Raw genomic sequence first — 20,174 nt, 5'->3', positions numbered from 1 at the left:
TATGACAACCTGTATAGTTTTCTTATTATTGTCCGCCTTAATATCTCAACAAGAAGGTCAAGAGTGTACATTTTTAATGAGTCAATTCACTTTAGCAGAATTATGACTTGCATTTGAGTTTCATATTGGCTGAAATGTTAATAGGAAATTACTATTTTATAACAGCTTGATAAACAATGAAGGCTTGGTATCTTTTCAATTGATAAAGCATCAGGAAATTGAGTGGCGGTTAACACATATGGGATGTCGGACATCGCATGTGATTCACACCGCACTGCTGTACAAATCACATGCGATGTCTGTGTGATGCGATTTCAGCCATACAGATTGCATTGCTGAATTCGCTTTGCATTTAGACCAAAGTCGCACAGGACCCTTTTTTTGGTCCGCACTAGAATCGGATCACATGTTCCCACCTATACGATCAGATTCCTGTCCGAACTGACTGTTAGCATATGCAAACTAATCTGGGGGTGTTGTTAATTTTGTAATGGCACTCCCAGCAGTTTGCATATGGCAGTGTGAACTGCCTGCAAGTCGGGTGCGATGCAGGAACCTGCAGTGGATAACAATGATGACAATTAAACTTTTTTTTTGTTTTTGTTTTGTTTTTTTTGTTTTTTGCTACAAACTATTTGGTAAAGAGCCATAATGCAAAAAAAAAACTGACTTTAATGAAAAGACCCACACAGGAACATTGCCAAACATACTCAAAAGCTTCCTTTCTAAAAAAAAATTTTATATGTAGTTTTATACTCTTATACATACTTTTTGTACTCAACATACAACAGGTTAAATCAATACAAATAGCCTTCAATGAAGGCAGACAGCACAAAAAAAAAAAATGTGAACTAACCAACATCAACAAAAATATGTGACAATATAATTCTTATCAGTGCAAAGAAACATAGAGGTGTTTCTAAAAGGTTTGCTAATGGGATCAGAAAACAAACAGAAGACACAAACAAATTACCTTTAGAGCCCATTCAGACTAGTGCGACACGACTTTGGGGGGCGACCTGTGAAGTCGTGTGCACCGCGACTTTGGCGCGACTTGCAGAGACTTCAAATAATGGAAGTCTATGCAAGTCGCTCCGAGGTCGCCCCAAAGTAGTACAGGACCCTTTTTCTAAGTCGGAGCGACTTGTGTCGCTCCTATTAGAACGGGTCCTGTACTACTCAATGGACCGCGACATACCGCGACTTGTCAGGCTGACAAGTCGCCTGACAAGTCGCGCTAATGTGAATGGGCTCTTATTGGTATTAATCACCATCCTTCACAATACACTTTTGACAACGTTCATAAAGTGTCCAGGAACTGACAGCAAAGGCCGGTTTAAGAATCTTTAAGAAGTTTAACCACTGGCCAGTGAAGCATCACCTTCAGTCCTGCCAACATCAAGGCCCTTTCCTCAAAATTGAGCACTGTTTCCCCTGCAAGGGCAATTTGTAATCCATTACACAAGAAAAGCACAGTCCCTCCTTTGCAAACTTCTTGTGGACAGTTTTAATGGCAGCAACAGGGCAGTATCAATACAGGGTAGCCAAAAAGGCCTCTCAACACTGATAAAAATCCTGACGCATCCTCTGGAGCAAATTTACACCAGAATAACTGGATACTGGAACAACTGGAACACTCTGGAATGACTCCAGCAGCAGGACACTCTGGACATTCAAATGCTGAAACTGCTAGACAGCAGGGCGTGGCCCTGGGCAACAGCAGCAGTCTCTGGATCAGTGCAGTACTCATTGCTCACAGCAACAACACGTGGCCCTGAGCAGCAGCACAGTCCTCAGTAAAGCAGTAAGAGCCTTTAGCATGTGGTCCACTGCAGCTCTCTCCAGGCAGCAGACCATCTCTTTATCCCCATAGTAGTACATGTCCTATTTCCTGCTGGCAGGCTCCACTCACTCTCCCCAGCAGCTCGCTGTGCTCCAGGACAGCTACCCGGGCTCAGATGCACACATCTTACAGGTTCCAGCAGTATAAGGGGACACTTCCCCACTCTTTCCTTTGGCCTTCTGCACATTCCCTGGGCACACTGCATCTATAGAGATATACCTCTCGCGCACCACACTGAAATTGACCATGTGATTAAATGACTCTTGACTGGTTGTAGAACAACATTGTCAGAATATTTATACTGCTCTGATAAACAGTGTCTATTTATGCAAATAAGCAAGGATCTATAATTAAGGAGATTCTCAAGTTATTTCCATAAATCAACAGAAACTCGAGATCGTTTAGTGGCACTAACCTGAAGATAAGAGGAATACAATTTTGTGCAAAAAAAAATATATTTATTAAATAAAATCAATGCAGAATAATGTCAAAAATATAACTGGTAATAAACACAAAATGCGGAACAAAATTCAATAATATGTATCACACAGGTAATGTGAGAAATGCAATCAAAAGGATATTATTACAGAATATCAAAGTAACCAAAACCCATAACTTCTGGAGCTCACAAAATATGGAAACAAAACTTGACAGATTTGACAGGTGACCTCTCTCAACAGTTGTTCACAACTCAAGGTTTAAAGAAAATGCATGGACAAAAATTGTTACACCATGCACCAAGACTTGTTAGAAGTCAATATAGATTTTTGGTAAAATAAACTTCTATTAAGTTAACTTATTTTAAGAATACATCACAACTGCCCCATTTACAATGGGCTGAAATCAGCCTCAAGGGGATATATACATAAGTATATAACTACCCCCAAGATTAGAAAATAGACCGATCATACTGCAGTTAGAATGATCTAAATTAAAATCTTGATGCTATAAGGATAATAATGGTTCAATCAGATGTATATGGCAAATGAATTGCCTGTTGAAAATATAGAAATGTATACTTCACCAAAAACTTCAATGTCAGTTGTCTGAGATGTCACTATTGAATATCCTGCCTTAGTTTCCAATCTCTCCCATCAGTGTGTCAGAACCTCATCAAAGCATCTTACTTCCTTGCTGATCTTTTCCATTCTTCCCAGTATCTCACTTACACTAAACATTTATCCTGTGGGAATGTGGGCGTGAACTTTGTTTTCCACATGAAAATACATCAGATAGGGGTATATAAAAGAAATGCCTCATCTGACCATCACTCAACGAGGGGGCACTCTTTGCCTGTATAATAGTTTGGGTTAAAATAATTTAATTCAAGTATTTTTTCAAAGATAACCTTCCAACCTTAGCCTTGCAGAAAAACTTAAATTCTAGTATGTTTACCCCCATGTCACTTTACTGTCAAGAATAGGGTCTACCTTGAAGGATTTATATATGCCTGGATAGGATTTTAAAACCACTGCAATTAACATTCCTTATACATGAAGCACTTAAAAAAATATGGAATTAGTACTTAGCTCTTTAACCACTTTAGCCCCGGAGGATTTGGCTGCTCAATGACCAGGCCCTATTTTGCGGCGGACAGATCGGACCCCTAACTGACATTTTTGACACTTTTGGGGGTACCAGCGACATTACTACAGTAATCAGTGCTATAAATATGCACTGTTGCTGTAAAAATGAAACTGGCAGGGAAGGGGTTAACTTTACTGGTGATCAAGGGGTTAAGTGTGTCCCTAGGGGCGTGATTCTAACTGTCAGGGGGCGTGGCTTGTGAAGTAATCAAGAGGCATGTGATCCTACATAGCCTCTGTGATTACTTCAGTGAGAATGACAGACGGCTGTGTGTACATCAGCCGTCTGTACTTCTCTCACTGCTGCCGGAGATTACGAGTGGCCGACGGCCATCGGAGCCGCCAGTTACATGTGCTGGCTCCCCAGCTGACAAGCGGGGGTGGGAGCGCGCCTCCAGCGGCGCGCAATCGCCCCCTAGCTCCTCCCAGGCGAGCACCGTACATGTACGACGCTTTGCCTGGGAGCGCCAGACTGCCGCCATACAACTGCAGCGGGCGGTCGGCAAGCGGTTAAATATACAAAGGATTTGTTGATTTCATTGGATGATGTGTGTCTGAGTGAGGACTCGTCGGCCTTCTTAGTGACGGCCAACGTGTCCTCACTTTTAGAGATGGACTTTACTTGTTCGCAGTTCACCGATCTTGAGAACATATGGTGTTGTTCGCGGCAGCCATATTAGCTTACATTGGGGAGAACTTTGACCCATGACACATCCATCAGGTGGAACGGGACAGCCAATTGAGACATTTCAGCACATGGACATACCCCCTACCTTATAAATAGACCTGAGCTGGCTGCCATTTTACATTCTGCTTTTTGTCAGTGTAGGGAGAGGTTTGCTGTGTATACCTACTATATCAATAATAATACACATATACAGTGCCTTGCGAAAGTATTCGGCTCCCTTGAACTTTGCGACCTTTTGCCACATTTCAGGCTACAAACATAAAGATATAAAACTGTAATTTTTTGTGAAGAATCAACAAGTGGGACACAATCATGAAGTGGAACGAAATTTATTGGATATTTCAAAATTTTTTAACAAATAAAAAACTGAAAAATTGGGTGTGCAAAATTATTCAGCCTCTAAACTCTCTCCAGAAGTTCAGTGAGGATCTCTGAATGATCCAATGTTGACCTAAATGACTAATGATGATAAATAGGGATGATCGAACGGTTCGGGTCCACCATCGGTTCGGCCCGAACATTGGGTGTTCGAGGTTCGGCCGAATTTAGAACTTTTTGCCCAAAAAGTTCGGAATTCGGCAACCAGAACCGCCCAAAATGCAATGCTTCAGGAAATGGGCTTTAAAAGCCCGTGATTGGACCAGAACCATTAGCAAAAGCCAATTGAGGGGGCAGGAGAATGCTAGGAATGTGATTGGAGTGACTAGGGGGTCCCTAGACCAATCATTAGTGAATACGCCCCCCAGTATATAAGATCGCCCCCGCCATATTCCCAGCATTGTTATACTGGACATGGAAGAGAGTGGAAGCAGTTCTGTTAATTTTACTTTAAAAGTGTCATTTAGCTATTTTTAGTGTGAGGAAAGGGATATCTAGTGTAGTTAGAGTGCTCCTTTACACTTAAGTTAGCTTCAAAAATTTAGTTTCTGTAGGGAAAGTGTTAAGTGTCAGGGGACCGTAGTGTAGTGTAGGGTTAACTGACAGTGACTGCTATGGCAGGGTGACAAAACCCTTCCATAGCAGGGTGACCGCTATAGAGAAATGATCATTTCTCTGAGTTGCTTCGGGACAGGAATATGGCTTCTCACCAGCTGAGCATTTTTTATGCTGCAGGGGCTGCCACTGCCAGTGTTTTTTTTGAGGACATGTTTGATGTCAGACATGACATCTGAACATGTGTATAGGGGGTATATATAGACATATATGTCTGAATATATACCCCTAGTCATATATAGGTGTGATAGTAGCAGAAATAAATGCTTGCGCTAATGAAATCATTTACAGTAATATATTTCTGCTACTATCACACCTATATATGTCTAGGGGTATATATTCAGACATATATGCCTATATATACCCCCTATACACATGTTCAGACGTTTTGCCTGCCTCAAAAGAACCCCAAAAAATGCCAAAAAAACGCTAGCGTCAAAAAAAAAAAAAATGCCCAGGTGTGTTTTTGCTGGCATTTTTTGGGGGGTTTTGGAGGCAGGCAAAACATCAGAACTTGTGCACAGTACCACTATACACAAGTTCAGATGTTTTGCCTGCCTCAAAAGAACCCCAAAAAATGCCAAAAAAAAAAGAGATTTTTACTTTGGATTTAGTATCTGGGGGGTCTAAAAGGTGTACATGTGAAGTTTCAGCTCTGTAGCATGTCCAGAACCAGAAAAAAAGATCATATAGGTGTTAAAGTTAAAGGAGGCTCCCGAACCACATCCCTGTTCTACTGAAAATTTATCTCTTTTTTTCATGGTTCTGGACATGCTACAGAGCTGAAACTTCACATGCACACCTTTTAGACCCCCCAGATACTAAATCCAAAGTAAAAATCAAAAAATCTCTTTTTTTTTTTTAATTTTTCAATAATTGGCTTTTTTATCAAAAATGACAATTTTTAAGAACTTTTTTTTGTGTGATTAATAGTTAATGGGGCATGACCCAGAACCCTAGGCACTTTTTAGGGGCATTTATTGGGTTTTGGGGCTTCAAAATGGTGTTTTTTGATTACCGAAGTTCGGGTCCCATTGATTTCAATGGGGTTCTGAAATCCGAACCGAACTTTCGTGAAGTTCGGGTGTTCTGGTCGAACCGAACTTTTCAAAAGTTCGATCATCCATAATGATAAATAGAATCCACCTGTGTGTAATCAAGTCTCAGTATAAATGCACCTGCACTGTGATAGTCTCAGAGATCAGTTTAAAGCGCAGAGAGCATCATGAAGAACGAGGAACACACCAGGCAGGTCCCAGATACTGTAGTGGAGAAGTTTAAAGCCCAATTTGGATACAAAAAGATTTCCCAAGCTTTAAACATCCCAAGGAGCACTATGCAAGCGATAATATTGAAATGGAAGGAGTATCAGACCACTGCAAATCTACGAAACGAACAAATGGACCAAATGACAGATTTTCAAACTATTTTTTGGGTAGTGTATGGCCAGCATTAGACAGATTTGTGAACAATATTTGAGAGTAATCGGCCTTTTGTGTACATAGAAAAAGTCTTACATCTTTGAATTCAGCTCATGAAAAATGGGGGCAAAAACAAAAGTGTTGCATTTATAATTTAGTTCAGTATTTATATATATATATATATACATACAGTGCCTTGCAAAAGTATTCGGCCCTCTTGAACTTTGAGACCTTTTGCCACATTTCAGGCTTCAAACATAAAGATATAAAACTGTAATTTTTTGTGAAGAATCAACAACAAGTGAGACACAATTATAAAGTGGAACGACATTTATTGGATATTTCAAACTTTGTTAACAAATAAAAAACTGAAAAATTTGGCGTGCAAAATTATTCAGCCCCTTTACTTTCAGTGCAGCAAACTCTCTCCAGAAGTTCAGTGAGGATCTCTAAGAGTCGGTTCACACTGAGGCGACACGACTCGGTACTACTTCGGGAGGCGACTTGTCAGCCCCGTGCACCGCGACTTCGGTGCGACTTGCACGGACTTCATATAATGGAAGTCACTCCGAGGTCGCCCCGAAGTAGTACAGGACCCTTTTTCTAAGTCGGAGCGACTTGTGTCGCTCCTATTAGAACGGGTCCTGTAGCAGTCAATGGACTGCGAGGGAGCGCGACTTGTCAGGCTGACAAGTCGCGCTAGTGTGAACCGGGTCTTAATGATCCAATGTTGACCTAAATGACTAATGATGATAAATAGAATCCACCTGTGTGTAATCAAGTCTCCGTATAAATGCACCTGCACTGTGATAGTCTCAGAGGTCCGTTTAAAGCGCAGAGAGCATCATGAAGAACAAGGAACACACCAGGCAGGTCCGAGATACTGTTGTGGAGAAGTTTAAAGCAGGATTGGGATACAAAAAGATTTCCCAAGCTTTAAACATCCCAAGGAGCACTGTGCAAGCGATAATACTGAAATGGAAGGAGTATCAGACCACTGCAAATCTACGAAGACCTGGCCGTCCCTCTAAACTTTCAGCTCATACAAGGAGAAGACTGATCAGAGATGCAGCCAAGAGGCCCATGATCACTCTGGATGAACTGCAGAGATCTACAGCTGAGGTGGGAGACTCTGTCCATAGTACAATAATCAGTCGTATACTGCACAAATCTGGCCTTTATGGAAGCGTGGCAAGAAGAAAGCCATTTCTTAAAGATATCCATAAAAAGTGTCGTTTAAAGTTTGCCACAAGCCACCTGGGAGAGGAGACACACCAAACATGTGGAGGAAGGTGCTCTGGTCAGATGAAACCAAAATCGAACTTTTTGGCAACAATGCAAAACGTTATGTTTGGCGTAAAAGCAACACAGCTCATCACCCTGAACACACCATCCCCACTGTCAAACATGGTGGTGGCAGCATCATGGTTTGGGCCTGCTTTTCTTTAGCAGGGACAGGGAAGATGGTTAAAATTGATGGGAAGATGGATGGAGCCAAATACAGGACCATTCTGGAAGAAAACCTGATGGAGTCTGCAAAAGACCTGAGACTGAGATTTGTCTTCCAACGAGACAATGATCCAAAACATAAAGCAAAATCTACAATGGAATGGTTCACAAATAAACATATCCAGGTGTTAGAATGGCCAAGTCAAAGTCCAGACCTGAATCCAATCGAGAATCTGTGGAAAGAACTGAAAACTGCTGTTCACAAACGCTCTCCATCCAACCTCACTGAGCTCGAGCTGTTTTGCAAGGAGGAATGGGCAAACATTTCAGTCTCTCGATGTGCAAAACTGATAGAAACATACCCCAAGCGACTTACAGCTGTAATCGCAGCAAAAGGTGGCGCTACAAAGTATTAACTTAAGGGGGCTGAATAATTTTGCACTCCCAATTTTTCAGTTTTTTATTTGTTAAAAAAGTTTGAAATATCCAATAAATTTCGTTCCACTTCATGATTGTGTCCCACTTGTTGTTGATTCTTCAAAAAAAAAAAAAAAATACAGTTTTATATCGTTATGTTTGAAGCCTGAAATGTGGCAAAAGGTCGAAAAGTTCAAGGGGGCCGAATACTTTTGCAAGGCACTGTAATTCAAGGAGTACCTCCCCTCAATATATAATGAATATTGGTTGAATATTATAAAAGTAAATATATCTAAAAAATTCCTAGAACTTAATAAATTAAGTTGGCCTATGTATATGCTTCATATAATACAATGACATAATAATATTGTTGCTAATACAATTACTACAAATAATAATAATAATGTTTCCTCAAGCATATTTTTAAATGAGCCCTAAAAAAAATGAAACATTCTGATCTCTTGTTCATTGTTGAAATCCAGACAAGAATGACATCACTCATTATAACCTAGACTGGCACCATGACTAGCCCTTATCTTGGCATGTTGTCTGGGCAGCCCCTTTAATTTATGGCTTTAGAAAGTCTTTGCTAAGACTCTAAGATTTTCTGTAAGAAACTTTACCCAAGGACAATGAACTTACATTCACCTCATGACAAATGGCGTCCAGGCTGCCCAATATAACAATGTGTAAAATATTATGTATGGGTCTTACATGATTCCTTTTAGCCCCAATAGTTCTGACAACATGGATGAAGTATGTCACTAGCTTACTGACAAGCTTCTGGGCAGAGCCGGGGGTTGGTACTCAAGCATGAAGAATGGCACAAAAAGTCAAATGGATGGCTGTAAACTTATTATTTGGTTCAGTGATAGATAACAGATAACAAAAGAAGCATCAGCCGCAACCACCAACACTGTGGTATTGTGTCAACTACTTGCTTGATAGTTCCAGGCAATATGGAACAGTGGTACCAGAACACATGCACACAGGTGTGCAAGGTCTAACATAGTTGGCACACAATGGCAAACTTCCAGTGGCAAGGTTGTTCCTTGGATACATCCTTTGTTACCTAGGCAGCTTCTGAGAAGTGGGAGGCTGATGGACAGAGTGCGGTGCAAACAGCAATAATATACTGGTGCAAGTACTAGTACCAAGTACTATGGCCCAGAAGTTCAGCAAAAGGGACCATGGTGTCCCTAGTCTGTTCCTCCTCATCAGGAGCCTTTCCTTACGGCTAAGTATGCTGTCCCTAACCAGTGGTGTTCTTGTCCCTATGCCAGGGCCGGGACAAGGGTTGGGCAGGAGGGGGGCTGCCCTGGGCACAGTGGTTTCCTGTATGGATGAGGGCGCCAGTGAGCTCATTCTGATACAAGACATTTTGACATATTGATGACTGCTAGGGGTAGCATCCCCTAAGCTCACATGAAGGCGAAATGCAGTTTGGCTTTTTTGCTCTGGGTGCTGGATGACCTTGTCCCAGCACTGCCCTGTGCTATCCACTTCACAACTGCACGCCAATCACTCACTCACTACAAAATCGTCCGGTACTCCTCAAATTCAGTGGCATGATATTATACCACCATTGTGGATGGAGGAAAAGGAAGATGTTGAGGAAACCTACATGTATTAATTTACCACCTCTGAAGACATATCCAATTCAATCATCTATCATCAGACCTACTACAGTATAGACCTGTGCAGTTGTATCATTTAAAAAAATGGACACTCTACATTCTGCTTCCACCTTTGTGGTCATGATTTAGATATTCTTCATGCTATATGGTCTTGCCCCAAGATACATATATTCTGGATGCAGGTGTGTGATTTTATTAAATCTGCTTTAGGGCTCCCTAATGTCCCACTTAGTGTCCCAAGCCATGTCTCCTAGGGCTAGTGAAGGATCTTCCCATTAACTCACACACACCAAAAAACTATTAAGAGGCCATACCTTTGTGCCAAAAAGATAATTTTATTTACCTGTGAACTGCCCCTTCCTCCACTTTTGTCCCAGTGGAAGAAAATAATAATTACCCTTATACCAACACCTACACAACTAGAGGATCACCTAAGAGTTTCAACAAGATCTAGAGCTATTGAACCAGTTACTCTTAACTCCAAAATGGTCCTCAAGAGACCACAACCTCCAATTTCTCTCTCCATACACATGTTAATATACACTATATTGTCAAAAGTATTGGGACACCTGCCTTTACACGTACATGAATTTTAATTGCATCCCAGTCTTAGTCTGTAGGGTTCAGTATTGAGTTGGCCCAACCTTTGCAGCTATAACAGCTTCAACTCTTCTGGGAAGGCTGTCCACAAGGTTTAGGAGTGTGTCTATGGGGATGTTTAACCATTCCTCCAGAAGCACATTTGTGAAGTCAGGCACTGGTGTTGGATGAGAAGGCCTGGCTCACAGTCTCCGCTTTAATTCATCCCATAGGCGTTTTATCGAGTTGAGTTTAGGAATTTGTGCAGGTCAGTCAAGTTCCTTCACCCCAAACTCACTCATCCATGTCTTTATGGACCTTGCTTTGTGCACTGGTGCGCAGTCATGTTGGAACAGGAAGGGGCCATCCCCAAACTGTTCCCACAAAGTTGGGAGCATGAAATTGTCTTGGTAAGTTGACACTTTAAGAGTTCCCTTCACTTGAACTAAGGGGCCAAGCCCAAACCCTGACAAACAAAGGGGCCAAGCCCAACCCCTGAAAATCAACCCCGCACCATTGCACCATAATCCCCTTCCACCAAATGATTTGAACCAGTGCACAAAGCAAGGTTCATAAAGACATGGATGAGCTAATTTGGGGTGGAGGAACTTGACTGGCCTGCACAGAGTCCCAACCTCAACCCGATAGAACGCCTATGGGATGAATTAGAGCAGAGACTGCAAGCCACCCATACAGGGCCGGTGCTTCCACTAGGCAAACTAGGCAGCCGCCTAGGGTGCATTGCCACCTAGGAGCGCAGTCAGGAGTTGGCACTCTCTCTATCATGAATGATTATTGTGAGCTGAGGGGAGAGGTGGCGGTAGGGGAGGAAGAAGGGACAGAGAAAGATGGCAGGTGTCTTGGGCAGTGGCGGAACTATCAAGCCCTGGCTTTCCACCACTGTTGGAGGGGCCCCAAGAGGCAGGAATGGAGCCCACCAGAGTGCTGCCTGCATGATGATCCTCTTCAGCTGGAGCTGAACGGCCTTAACCCCAGGCAGGAAGTGACTCTCTGCACTGAGCTGGTAGGCAGCCGTTCATTTCCCTAGGTTGGTATTAAGCAGGGAGCGGAGAAGAGCTGAACCTGAGCCGGAGCTCGGCACTGGAGGGCAGGACCTTTACTGGGGCAGAAGCTACGAGGCACCGGAATGGTCTGAGGAGGTTGGTGATGGACATGCGGAGCTCTCTGACTGCTGCTTTTCCCTCCACCAGGAGCCGGTTGGAGCTGTGGTGAGCACTGTGGTCCAGGAGAGGAGCGTCCTGGGAGAAGGAATCAGCAGGATCACTGTGAAGGAGGGCAGAGTGGGGGCCACTCTCTTCATACCGCCCAGTTAGTGTCCCCAGAACAGGGGATCGGGGTCCCTGGGTGTTACATGGAGCATCACTGGTATGAAAGGGAATCGGGGTCACCAGGTGTGCCATGGTGAATCGGAGTCACCAGGTGTGACATGGAGGATAGGGGTCACCGGGTGTAACAGGAGTTCAGGGTCACCAGGTGTGTCATGAGGAATTGGGGTCCCTGGGTGTGCCATGGGGGATTGGGGTCCCCAAGTGTGACACAGAGGAACATCAGGGTCCCCAGGTGTGACATGGAGGAACATCAGGGTCCCCAACTGTGACATGGAAAAACATCAGGGTCTGACATAGAGGAACATTGGCGTCACTGAGTATGACAGCATGACATGGAGGAACACGGGGGCCCCTGGGTGTGACATGGAGGAACATCAGGGTCAGTGGGTATGACAGCATGACATGGAGGAATATTGGGGTCCAAGGGTGTGACATGGAAAAACATCAAAGTCCATGAGTGTGACACGGAGGGACATTTATGGTCCCCGAGTGTGACATGGAGGAATATGGGGGGTCACTGGGTATGAAAGCATAACATGGAGGAACCATGGGATCAGGGTACCTGGGTATGACATAGAGTTTTTAACCCCTTCCCTTTTTTTTTTTTTTGGGGGGGGGCGCAAGTAGCTGGTCTTGCCTAGGGTGTAAAATAGTCTAGCACCGGCCCTGCACCCATAGGCACACTCCTAAACCTTGTGGACAGTCTTTCCAGAAGAGATGAAGCTGTTATAGCTGCAAATGGTGGGCAAACTCAATATTGTACCCTACAGACTAAGACTGGGATGCCATTAAAGTTCATGTGTGTGTGAAGGCAGGTGTCCCAATACTTTCGACAATATAGTGTATCTAATGCCACTGTAACTGTGCAAGTCACCACTGTAATAACTATTGATAAAAATGTATGAACATTACATAAGACTGCATTGGTTTCCTTATTTGTTACGAATTGTTGTATGCTTTTTGCAATTGTATTGTATTACATTTAAAAAGCAATACACAGTAAAAAAAAAATATATATATAACGGGCTGCCTTAATTCAATGCACATATTGAAATGGATAAAATTATTATGTATGCAACTTTTAAATAAAAAAATAAAATAAAAAAAATGTTTGCTGGCAAGCAGATTACAAAGAGCTTTATGTTGAGGCTGATAAGATCATAAAAGCAGCCAGCGGAGCTGTCTGAACAGTGACACTGATTACTGGATGAATACTTGAAGGTCATTGGCATAAAGGGCAGTTTGACCACCTGGGGTATTCATGAGGACACATCTGCTGGTGGGGCCAGCTGGCTGGAAGCACTTTCTTTGCCTTTTTTTACCACCTTCTGAGACCAAAAGCCACATACCTGGGGCAAAGGACAATGATGAGATTGCATGCCCTGTTGGAAGAGTCTTTTGGTAATTCCACAGGCATGGATGTGATTTGCTGGGACCCACAAGGATGGATAGGAGTGTTCCAAAACTGAACAAGAAGCCATTGTATGAAAGATTCAGAGATAATGAATGTGTGAGCTTAGGGGAAGATCTCCTCTTCCATCCCCCTACCACCTCACCTTCGTAATTAGAATTTACATCTATCCCTATTTATGAATAAACCCAACTCTTATTTTAGGATCCATTTGTCCTTCATTATATTTAAGGCACCCCCAAGCAACATATTCTTCAGTTTGTCAACACATGGCACAAGAACAGAGATGTTTGAATGGGTCCTGATTACACGTTGTTGTCACATTAACTCCTTTGTAAATACATCCCACTATTTATCTTAGTTTTAATTTAAGACTTTTGGTTTCTTCAAAAGACAAGAAAAGTTTATTTGAGAAGATACAGTAGATTATAAAATTAGAGCTTATAGCAGGGCTTCCCAAACTTTTTGGGCCGAGACCCAATTCTGAATTCAGTTATTTTTTTCGGGACCCACTTGCTTGTAATTGAATATTGTAAAGTGCTACAGAATTTGTTGGCGCTATATAAATGCAAATAATAATAATGCATATTTTAAAAGGAAGGGGATGTTAAATTAAAAATATCAATTTACTACTTTTTACTTTATTATTGAATACATTTGCCAGATGTTCTAAGGGAGGGTTCAGAAACCTGTGGCATGTGTGACATATAAGCGGAGCTGTAAGTAATCAGCACCCTCATAGACAGTATAAGGCAGGCAGAGGACAGAAATTAACCACCCCAGGACAGTGATCAGCAGGCTATATGGCACTTACCCTTCCTCTCCCAGCAGTCCACAGTGAAGGTGAAGCCCCTGTTTGCCCTCTCCAGGGCCCAGCACACCTCACCCAGAGTCTCCATGATGAGGAGCTCTATGATGGTCTTGGTGTCCTGGCTCTTCTCCTTCAGATTCCCTACTGGGGTCACAGAAGCTGCCATGAACTCCCGACACCGCCGGGCCACCTGGTCCTTCTATGACACAGAGGCTGCCGTCTCTGCCTGCTATAGCTAAGAGAATCCCGCCGCCAGTCTAGCCACCACCGCTGCCACCAGAAGGACCAAGGAGCTTGCTCTGCACCCCATAAACATATCCTACATAACAGCCCACATACGTACTTACTGATGAAAGTATCGCAGGAAATGCAAACCAGCCTTCGTAAACTGCGTGAGCGGGGTACTGAATCCATCGAGATATGACTGCTCTGGCTCTCTGTAAATTGCGCAGGCTTGCACAGCACAATTTAAGCGGACCCGCTCTCAGTGATTTCCGGCTCAGTGCGACCCACTCAAACGCAGCTCGCGACCCACCAGTGGGTCCCGACCCACAGTTTGGGAACTCCTGGCTTATAGTATTCAATGCTGGCCATTTGAGATGAATACATCTAATGTATCCAAGGATCACTTATTTACCAGCAGCTTTGCAATCTTCATAGCGATTTCCTCCTCTTATTATATCCTCTGAGACATTTGACTCTGCCGGGTACCGTAGTTGTTGGTATAACAAATAGGGAAAAGTAGATTAGATTAAATACAAAATGAGTGACCTTTCAAAAGAACAACCAAAAACTGTATTTTTCTGTTTCCTTACAGGGCGATATATTGAGAATCATGGTGTTATCCATAACATGTTTTTCAATGTTACAACTGGACAAAAGGTATCCTATCTTTCAACGCAGGGCATTTCTGAATGGTGGGACAATGGAACCCTCCCTATATGGATTACAGCTCAGACACAGGTAAAGAAGTCACTTGAGTTTTTGCATTGCACATGTACATTATTATTATTTATTTACGTGCTATCTAAAATTGTCAGTATTGTGAAAATCTTGCTTACCCATACTGTATATAAATAGCCAGATGCATAATCTTATATTATGTGGCAGTATCACCATTGATGTATTTTTGGAGGCGATATCTGCAGTTGCAGCATGGCCAGTGAGCACTGTGAGGGGCATAGGGTTACTGGCCGTGTAGAGCTGACAAAGTGCTTTCCTTCCTGTAAGCAATATGGTTTGTACCTCTAACTTAAAGTGGAGTTCCACCCTAAAATTATACTTACCTCTATCTTCTTGCTCCGGGTCACCTGAAAAACAAATGGATAATTGCAATTTTTTTTTTTTTTTTACTTACCTCGTTTAGAAGAAAATATACTTACCTTACTTCCTCTTCCTCTCTCTGCGGCCACAGCCGCCGCCGTCACTTCCTGGCTTGCAATGATTCCTGGGAGCTGAACGTCATCGCTCCCAGGAATCAATGCGCCTGCACCGGCCCCAACGTCAGTTCCGGTGCAGGCGCGTCATACCTTGCTAAACAGCTTCTGGGCATGCCCAGAAGCTGTGCAGGGATGACGCTGCGGCACCAGAAGTGACGTCGGGGCCGGTACAGTGCATCGTAGGACCGAAGAAGACGGAAGAGGACACAGAAGAGGACGCGCTGGCTTCAACTGCCCACACCTGAGATGGCAGCGCTGGAGAAGACGTTTTCAAGGTAAGTATTTCTTCTAAAAGGTAAGTGCGACCCGGGACAGATCAGAGGCTATCCATTGTGGAATGCACTAGCCCTGACTGTCCAGGGGTATTTTTATTACAAAAAACATTCACTGGGTGGAACTCCGCTTTAATAAGCGGCTATGCCACATTCCACTAGATTTACAATTTCTAGCATGTGTAATTGGTTGTGTTGGAAAACGTTGCTTTCTTTTTTTAAAATGAGGTTTTATTATGTTACAAAGATATATGCAAAAAAAGAATACTGGAATGATCTTTCTCATAGAGCTCCCCCTTCTTCCTAAAGGCCCGTACACATGATAAGAAAATCTGAAGTAAAATTTCGTCCGACGAACAATCTGACGATTTTCGGATCGTTGGTAAAGTGCTTTCGACAGGCAATTACGAATTTTTGTACGACAAAAACTGGATGTATGTGAACACAACGTCCGATTTTCGTTTAATTAGTACAGTTTTCGTCCAAAAAAAATCACAAGAGCGAGACTAGGCATGCTCAGAAACTAAAGAACACATACAGAACAATTCAACACGACATCACTTCTGGAGTAGAATTCTGTCGTACGGGAAAATTCGTATGAAAATAACCTCTTCACTTTCCACATCAGACTAGCATGCCACAAAAAACGGACGACAGATCCTTTGATAATCTGATCGTGTGTACAGGGCTCAAGGCTCCATTCACACTAAAGCGGTTTTCCATGCTTTTTGCAGCAATGCATTTTTGTGCCTCTGCATTTTTGGAAAGGGTTGAGTACTTGCATTTTGCATATAATAAACTTTAACCACTTCTGGACCGGAAGGATTTGCCCCCTTAATGACCAGGTCATATTTTGCGATTCGGCACTGCGTTACCTTAACTGACAATTGCGCAGTCTTGCGACGCTGTACCCGAATAAAATCGGTGTCCTTCTTTTCCCACAAATATAGCTTTCTTTTGGTGGTATTTGATCACTATTGCGATTTGTATTTTTTGCGATATAAACAAAAAAGTAGCGACAGTTCTGAAAAAAACTATATTTTTCACATTCTGCAATATAACATTCTCAAAAAAAAAAAATTTAAAAATCAAAATTTTTTAACATTTTAGGCCAATTTGTTCTCTGCTACATATTTTTGGTAAAAAAAAAAAAAAATCCCAATAAGCGTATTTTGATTGGTTTGCGCAAAAGTTATTGCGTCTACTAACTATGGGAAAGATTTATGTCATTTTTTATTGCTTTGGTTTTTTTTGTACTAGTAATGGCGGTGATCTGTAATTTTTTCCAGGACTGCGACATTGCGGCGGACAGATCAGACCCCTAACTGACATTTTTGGCACTTTTGGGGGGACCAGGAACATTACTACAGTAATCAGTGCTAAAAATATGCACTGTTACTGTAATAATGACACTGGCAGGGAAGGAGTTAACATTGTGGGTGATGAAGGGGTTAAATGTGAGCCTAGGGGAGTGATTCTAACTGGGGGGCGTGGCTTCTGAAATGACCATAGAGACCTGTGATCATACATAGAAGGATCACAGGGGCTCTGTGATCATTCCAGGGAGAAGAATGGTCAGCTGTGTTTACAACAGCTGACCGTTCCTCTCTCTCAGCGGGGAACGATCGCGGGGATGTCAGGCGGCAATCGGAGCCACCTGACCCGTGCATCGGCTTCCCCGCTGCCGAGTGGGGGGGGGGGCCCGCACGCGACCGACATAGGTCTACGTCGGTTTGCGCAGGAGAGCCACCCTGCCGCGGTAAAAAGGCGGCGGGTGGTCGGCAACAGGTTAATGGACCCACATCCAAAGCGCATGTATTGGGTTTTTACCACGATGTTGCTGTGATTTGCGTTTTTAAATCTGCCCAACAACACATTTTCCAAAAAATAAAAAAGTATAAAAAACGCAAAACACAAATCGCAGTAAAATCACGGCAAAATCGTGGTAAAAAAAAACGTGGAAAGCACTGCAAAAAGCTTTACAGAAACGCTCTAAAGCAACATGCATAGGTGTGAATCGAGCCTAAAGCAGCTATATTTCACCAAAGTGAAAAGAATAAAACATTTTACAGCAATAAATCAGCCTAAAACTCATGCAAAAAGTGTTTCAGCATAAAGTGATCAGTGACAGATAATTAAAGAAACACCAACAAATCGGCTAAAATCACCTTAGTACCAAATGCTAAATAATATGAAATATTCAAACAGCATCAAAATATATAATAAATGGAACAAATAATCCTAAAACAATGTGCAAACTCTTATGCAGAAGTTCATTTATAGCGGTCTGTGCAAGAAATATAGAGGAAATAAAGGTTTAAAAAAGTTTGGGTATAATCAAAGAATCCTTTACACACACCACTGCAAAATCATGCCAAAATGTGCTGCTTGTATCCTCTATTCCCAAAGAATCAGTTGGAAACACCTCTGCCAGATATGTCAAACCCCTTTCTAAAAACAGGTCTAAGGCCCCTTTCACGCCGGTTTTTGGATCAGGTCCTGATCGAACGCTCCATTCACCCCTATGGAGCAGAGGATGTCACCGTTGACATGTCCGCTGACATCCGCCACTATCCGATCAGGTTCTGTTCGTGAAATCCAGATGGATAGAAACCCTATTTTCCATTCCTCTGGTGGATCAGATCGGATGGGCTCAGATGAAAACGGACAGGCGGTCCATTTTCATCTGATCTCCTCATAGAGGAGAGTGTGGACCTGACAGGTCCATCTTAGCATAGTGAGCGGACACGGACCTGTCATCCGCCTGCTCGGTGAGGATCAGCGTATCGATCTCCTGCTGAGCAAAGCAGAGTCTGCCAGGCGGAACGCCCATGTGAAAGGACCCTAAGGGCTCGGTTTCACTAGCCTTGGTCTCGGAAGGGCACTTATGGGTCTCCCTAGATGTAGCCTCATTATACACATCAATACCTCATGATGTCAGATTGAGAGCAGTACAACATTTTCTGAATTAGGATCCTATATTAAATATGCGCCAGGCCCACTTCATTCTAGAAGCTACTCACTTCTGTTTAACCCACAATTATTTTGAATTTGCTGGTGATTCCTACCTACTGTCAGGAAGGGCATTCCCATAGACAGAATGGCTCTTCTAGACAGCTTGCTGTGCATAGGCTACGCCCATTGCACAAGTGCGTGCACCTGTTGCTTGTATGGTCATCAAGGGGGCTATTTAAACTGAGCCTGTGCTGTGCTTCAGTGCTGTCTTGTCTACAGCGTTTCTGTGTAAACCTGCTACCTGTAAACCTGCATCTGATTACTGTTATCGACCCGGCTTGCCTTGACTTCTCCTGAACTCCGCCTGCATTGACCCCAGCTTGTCTTTGACCACGCTTCTGCCTGTACATCTGCACCTGATCCGTCTGCCAGTGTATGACCCGGTTTGCCTGATCCTGTTTCTGCCTACTATCCTGCTGGACTGCCTGCTGCTAGTCTCTGCCTACTTTTCACTGGTGTCCATCCGGCATTCCTGCTCCGCTGCAACCCGCTGACGAACTTGGCCTTCTCCTGTCTCCTGCTCGGTGGTGTCCATCCGGCATTCCTGCTCTGCTGCAACCTACTGACAGACCCAGCCTGCTCCTGTCTCCTGTTCAGTGGTGTCCATACGGCACTCCTGCTCCGCTGCGGTCCACCGACAGTCTTCCCCTGCTTGATCCTGACAGTTCGTCCGGCTAAGCTACTATCAAGACCAATAGGCACTCGTGCCCCTCTGCACTCCTGTGCTACCTGTCTGCTCTATCAGGGGCCCCGAGTCAGAGGTGTAAGAGAGGCTTTCCTCACCGTATCAGGCTCTTCTACCAGGTACGTGACAGTACAAGACAGCCATGTCTGAGCCTGAACGAGGAACCTCTCCCATGGATGAACTGTGCCAACATCTGGCAGATCTCACACAAGCCATCAAAAGCCTGCAGGAGGGTTACACACGACTTGAGGAACGTGTCCAGACTTTGTCATCACCATCTGCTTCTCCTGGTACTGCTTCTTCATCAACCACTGATGCTGAGGTACCCGCAGCATCCGCTGTTGTGATGCTACCATCTGAACCAAGAGTTCCTACCCCTGAAAGATTTGCAGGAGACCGCAGCAAATTCAGGTCCTTCCGTAATGCCTGTGAACTTTATTTCACACTACAACCTTGCACCTTTTCACTTGAATCCACTAAGGTGGGATTTGTCATCTCCTTGCTGCTAGGTGAACCCCAGTCATGGGCCCATCGCTTACTGGAACAAAATAACTCTGTGCTGTCGACCCTATCTACATT

At 43.4% G+C, this 20,174-nt stretch overlaps 1 protein-coding gene across 1 annotated transcript in view; it reads left to right on the top strand.

Annotated features, from left to right (window-relative positions):
• ENPP7 (ectonucleotide pyrophosphatase/phosphodiesterase 7) overlaps positions 1-20,174 on the top strand; it is a gene marked incomplete at both ends in the record, with an annotated part of 94,646 nt that overhangs the window by 1,794 nt on the left and 72,678 nt on the right. The window contains one exon of the mRNA XM_082272833.1: positions 15,002-15,147. Coding sequence (XP_082128959.1) covers positions 15,002-15,147 — 146 coding nt within the window. The remainder of the gene's footprint in view (positions 1-15,001; positions 15,148-20,174) is intronic.

This window comes from Pelophylax lessonae (assembly GCF_965119305.1).
Source record: "Pelophylax lessonae genome assembly, chromosome: 11".
NCBI lineage: Eukaryota > Metazoa > Chordata > Amphibia > Anura > Ranidae > Pelophylax > Pelophylax lessonae.
The sequence above is the reverse complement of the archived record's forward strand: the minus strand, read 5'-3'. Positions and strand labels throughout refer to the sequence as shown.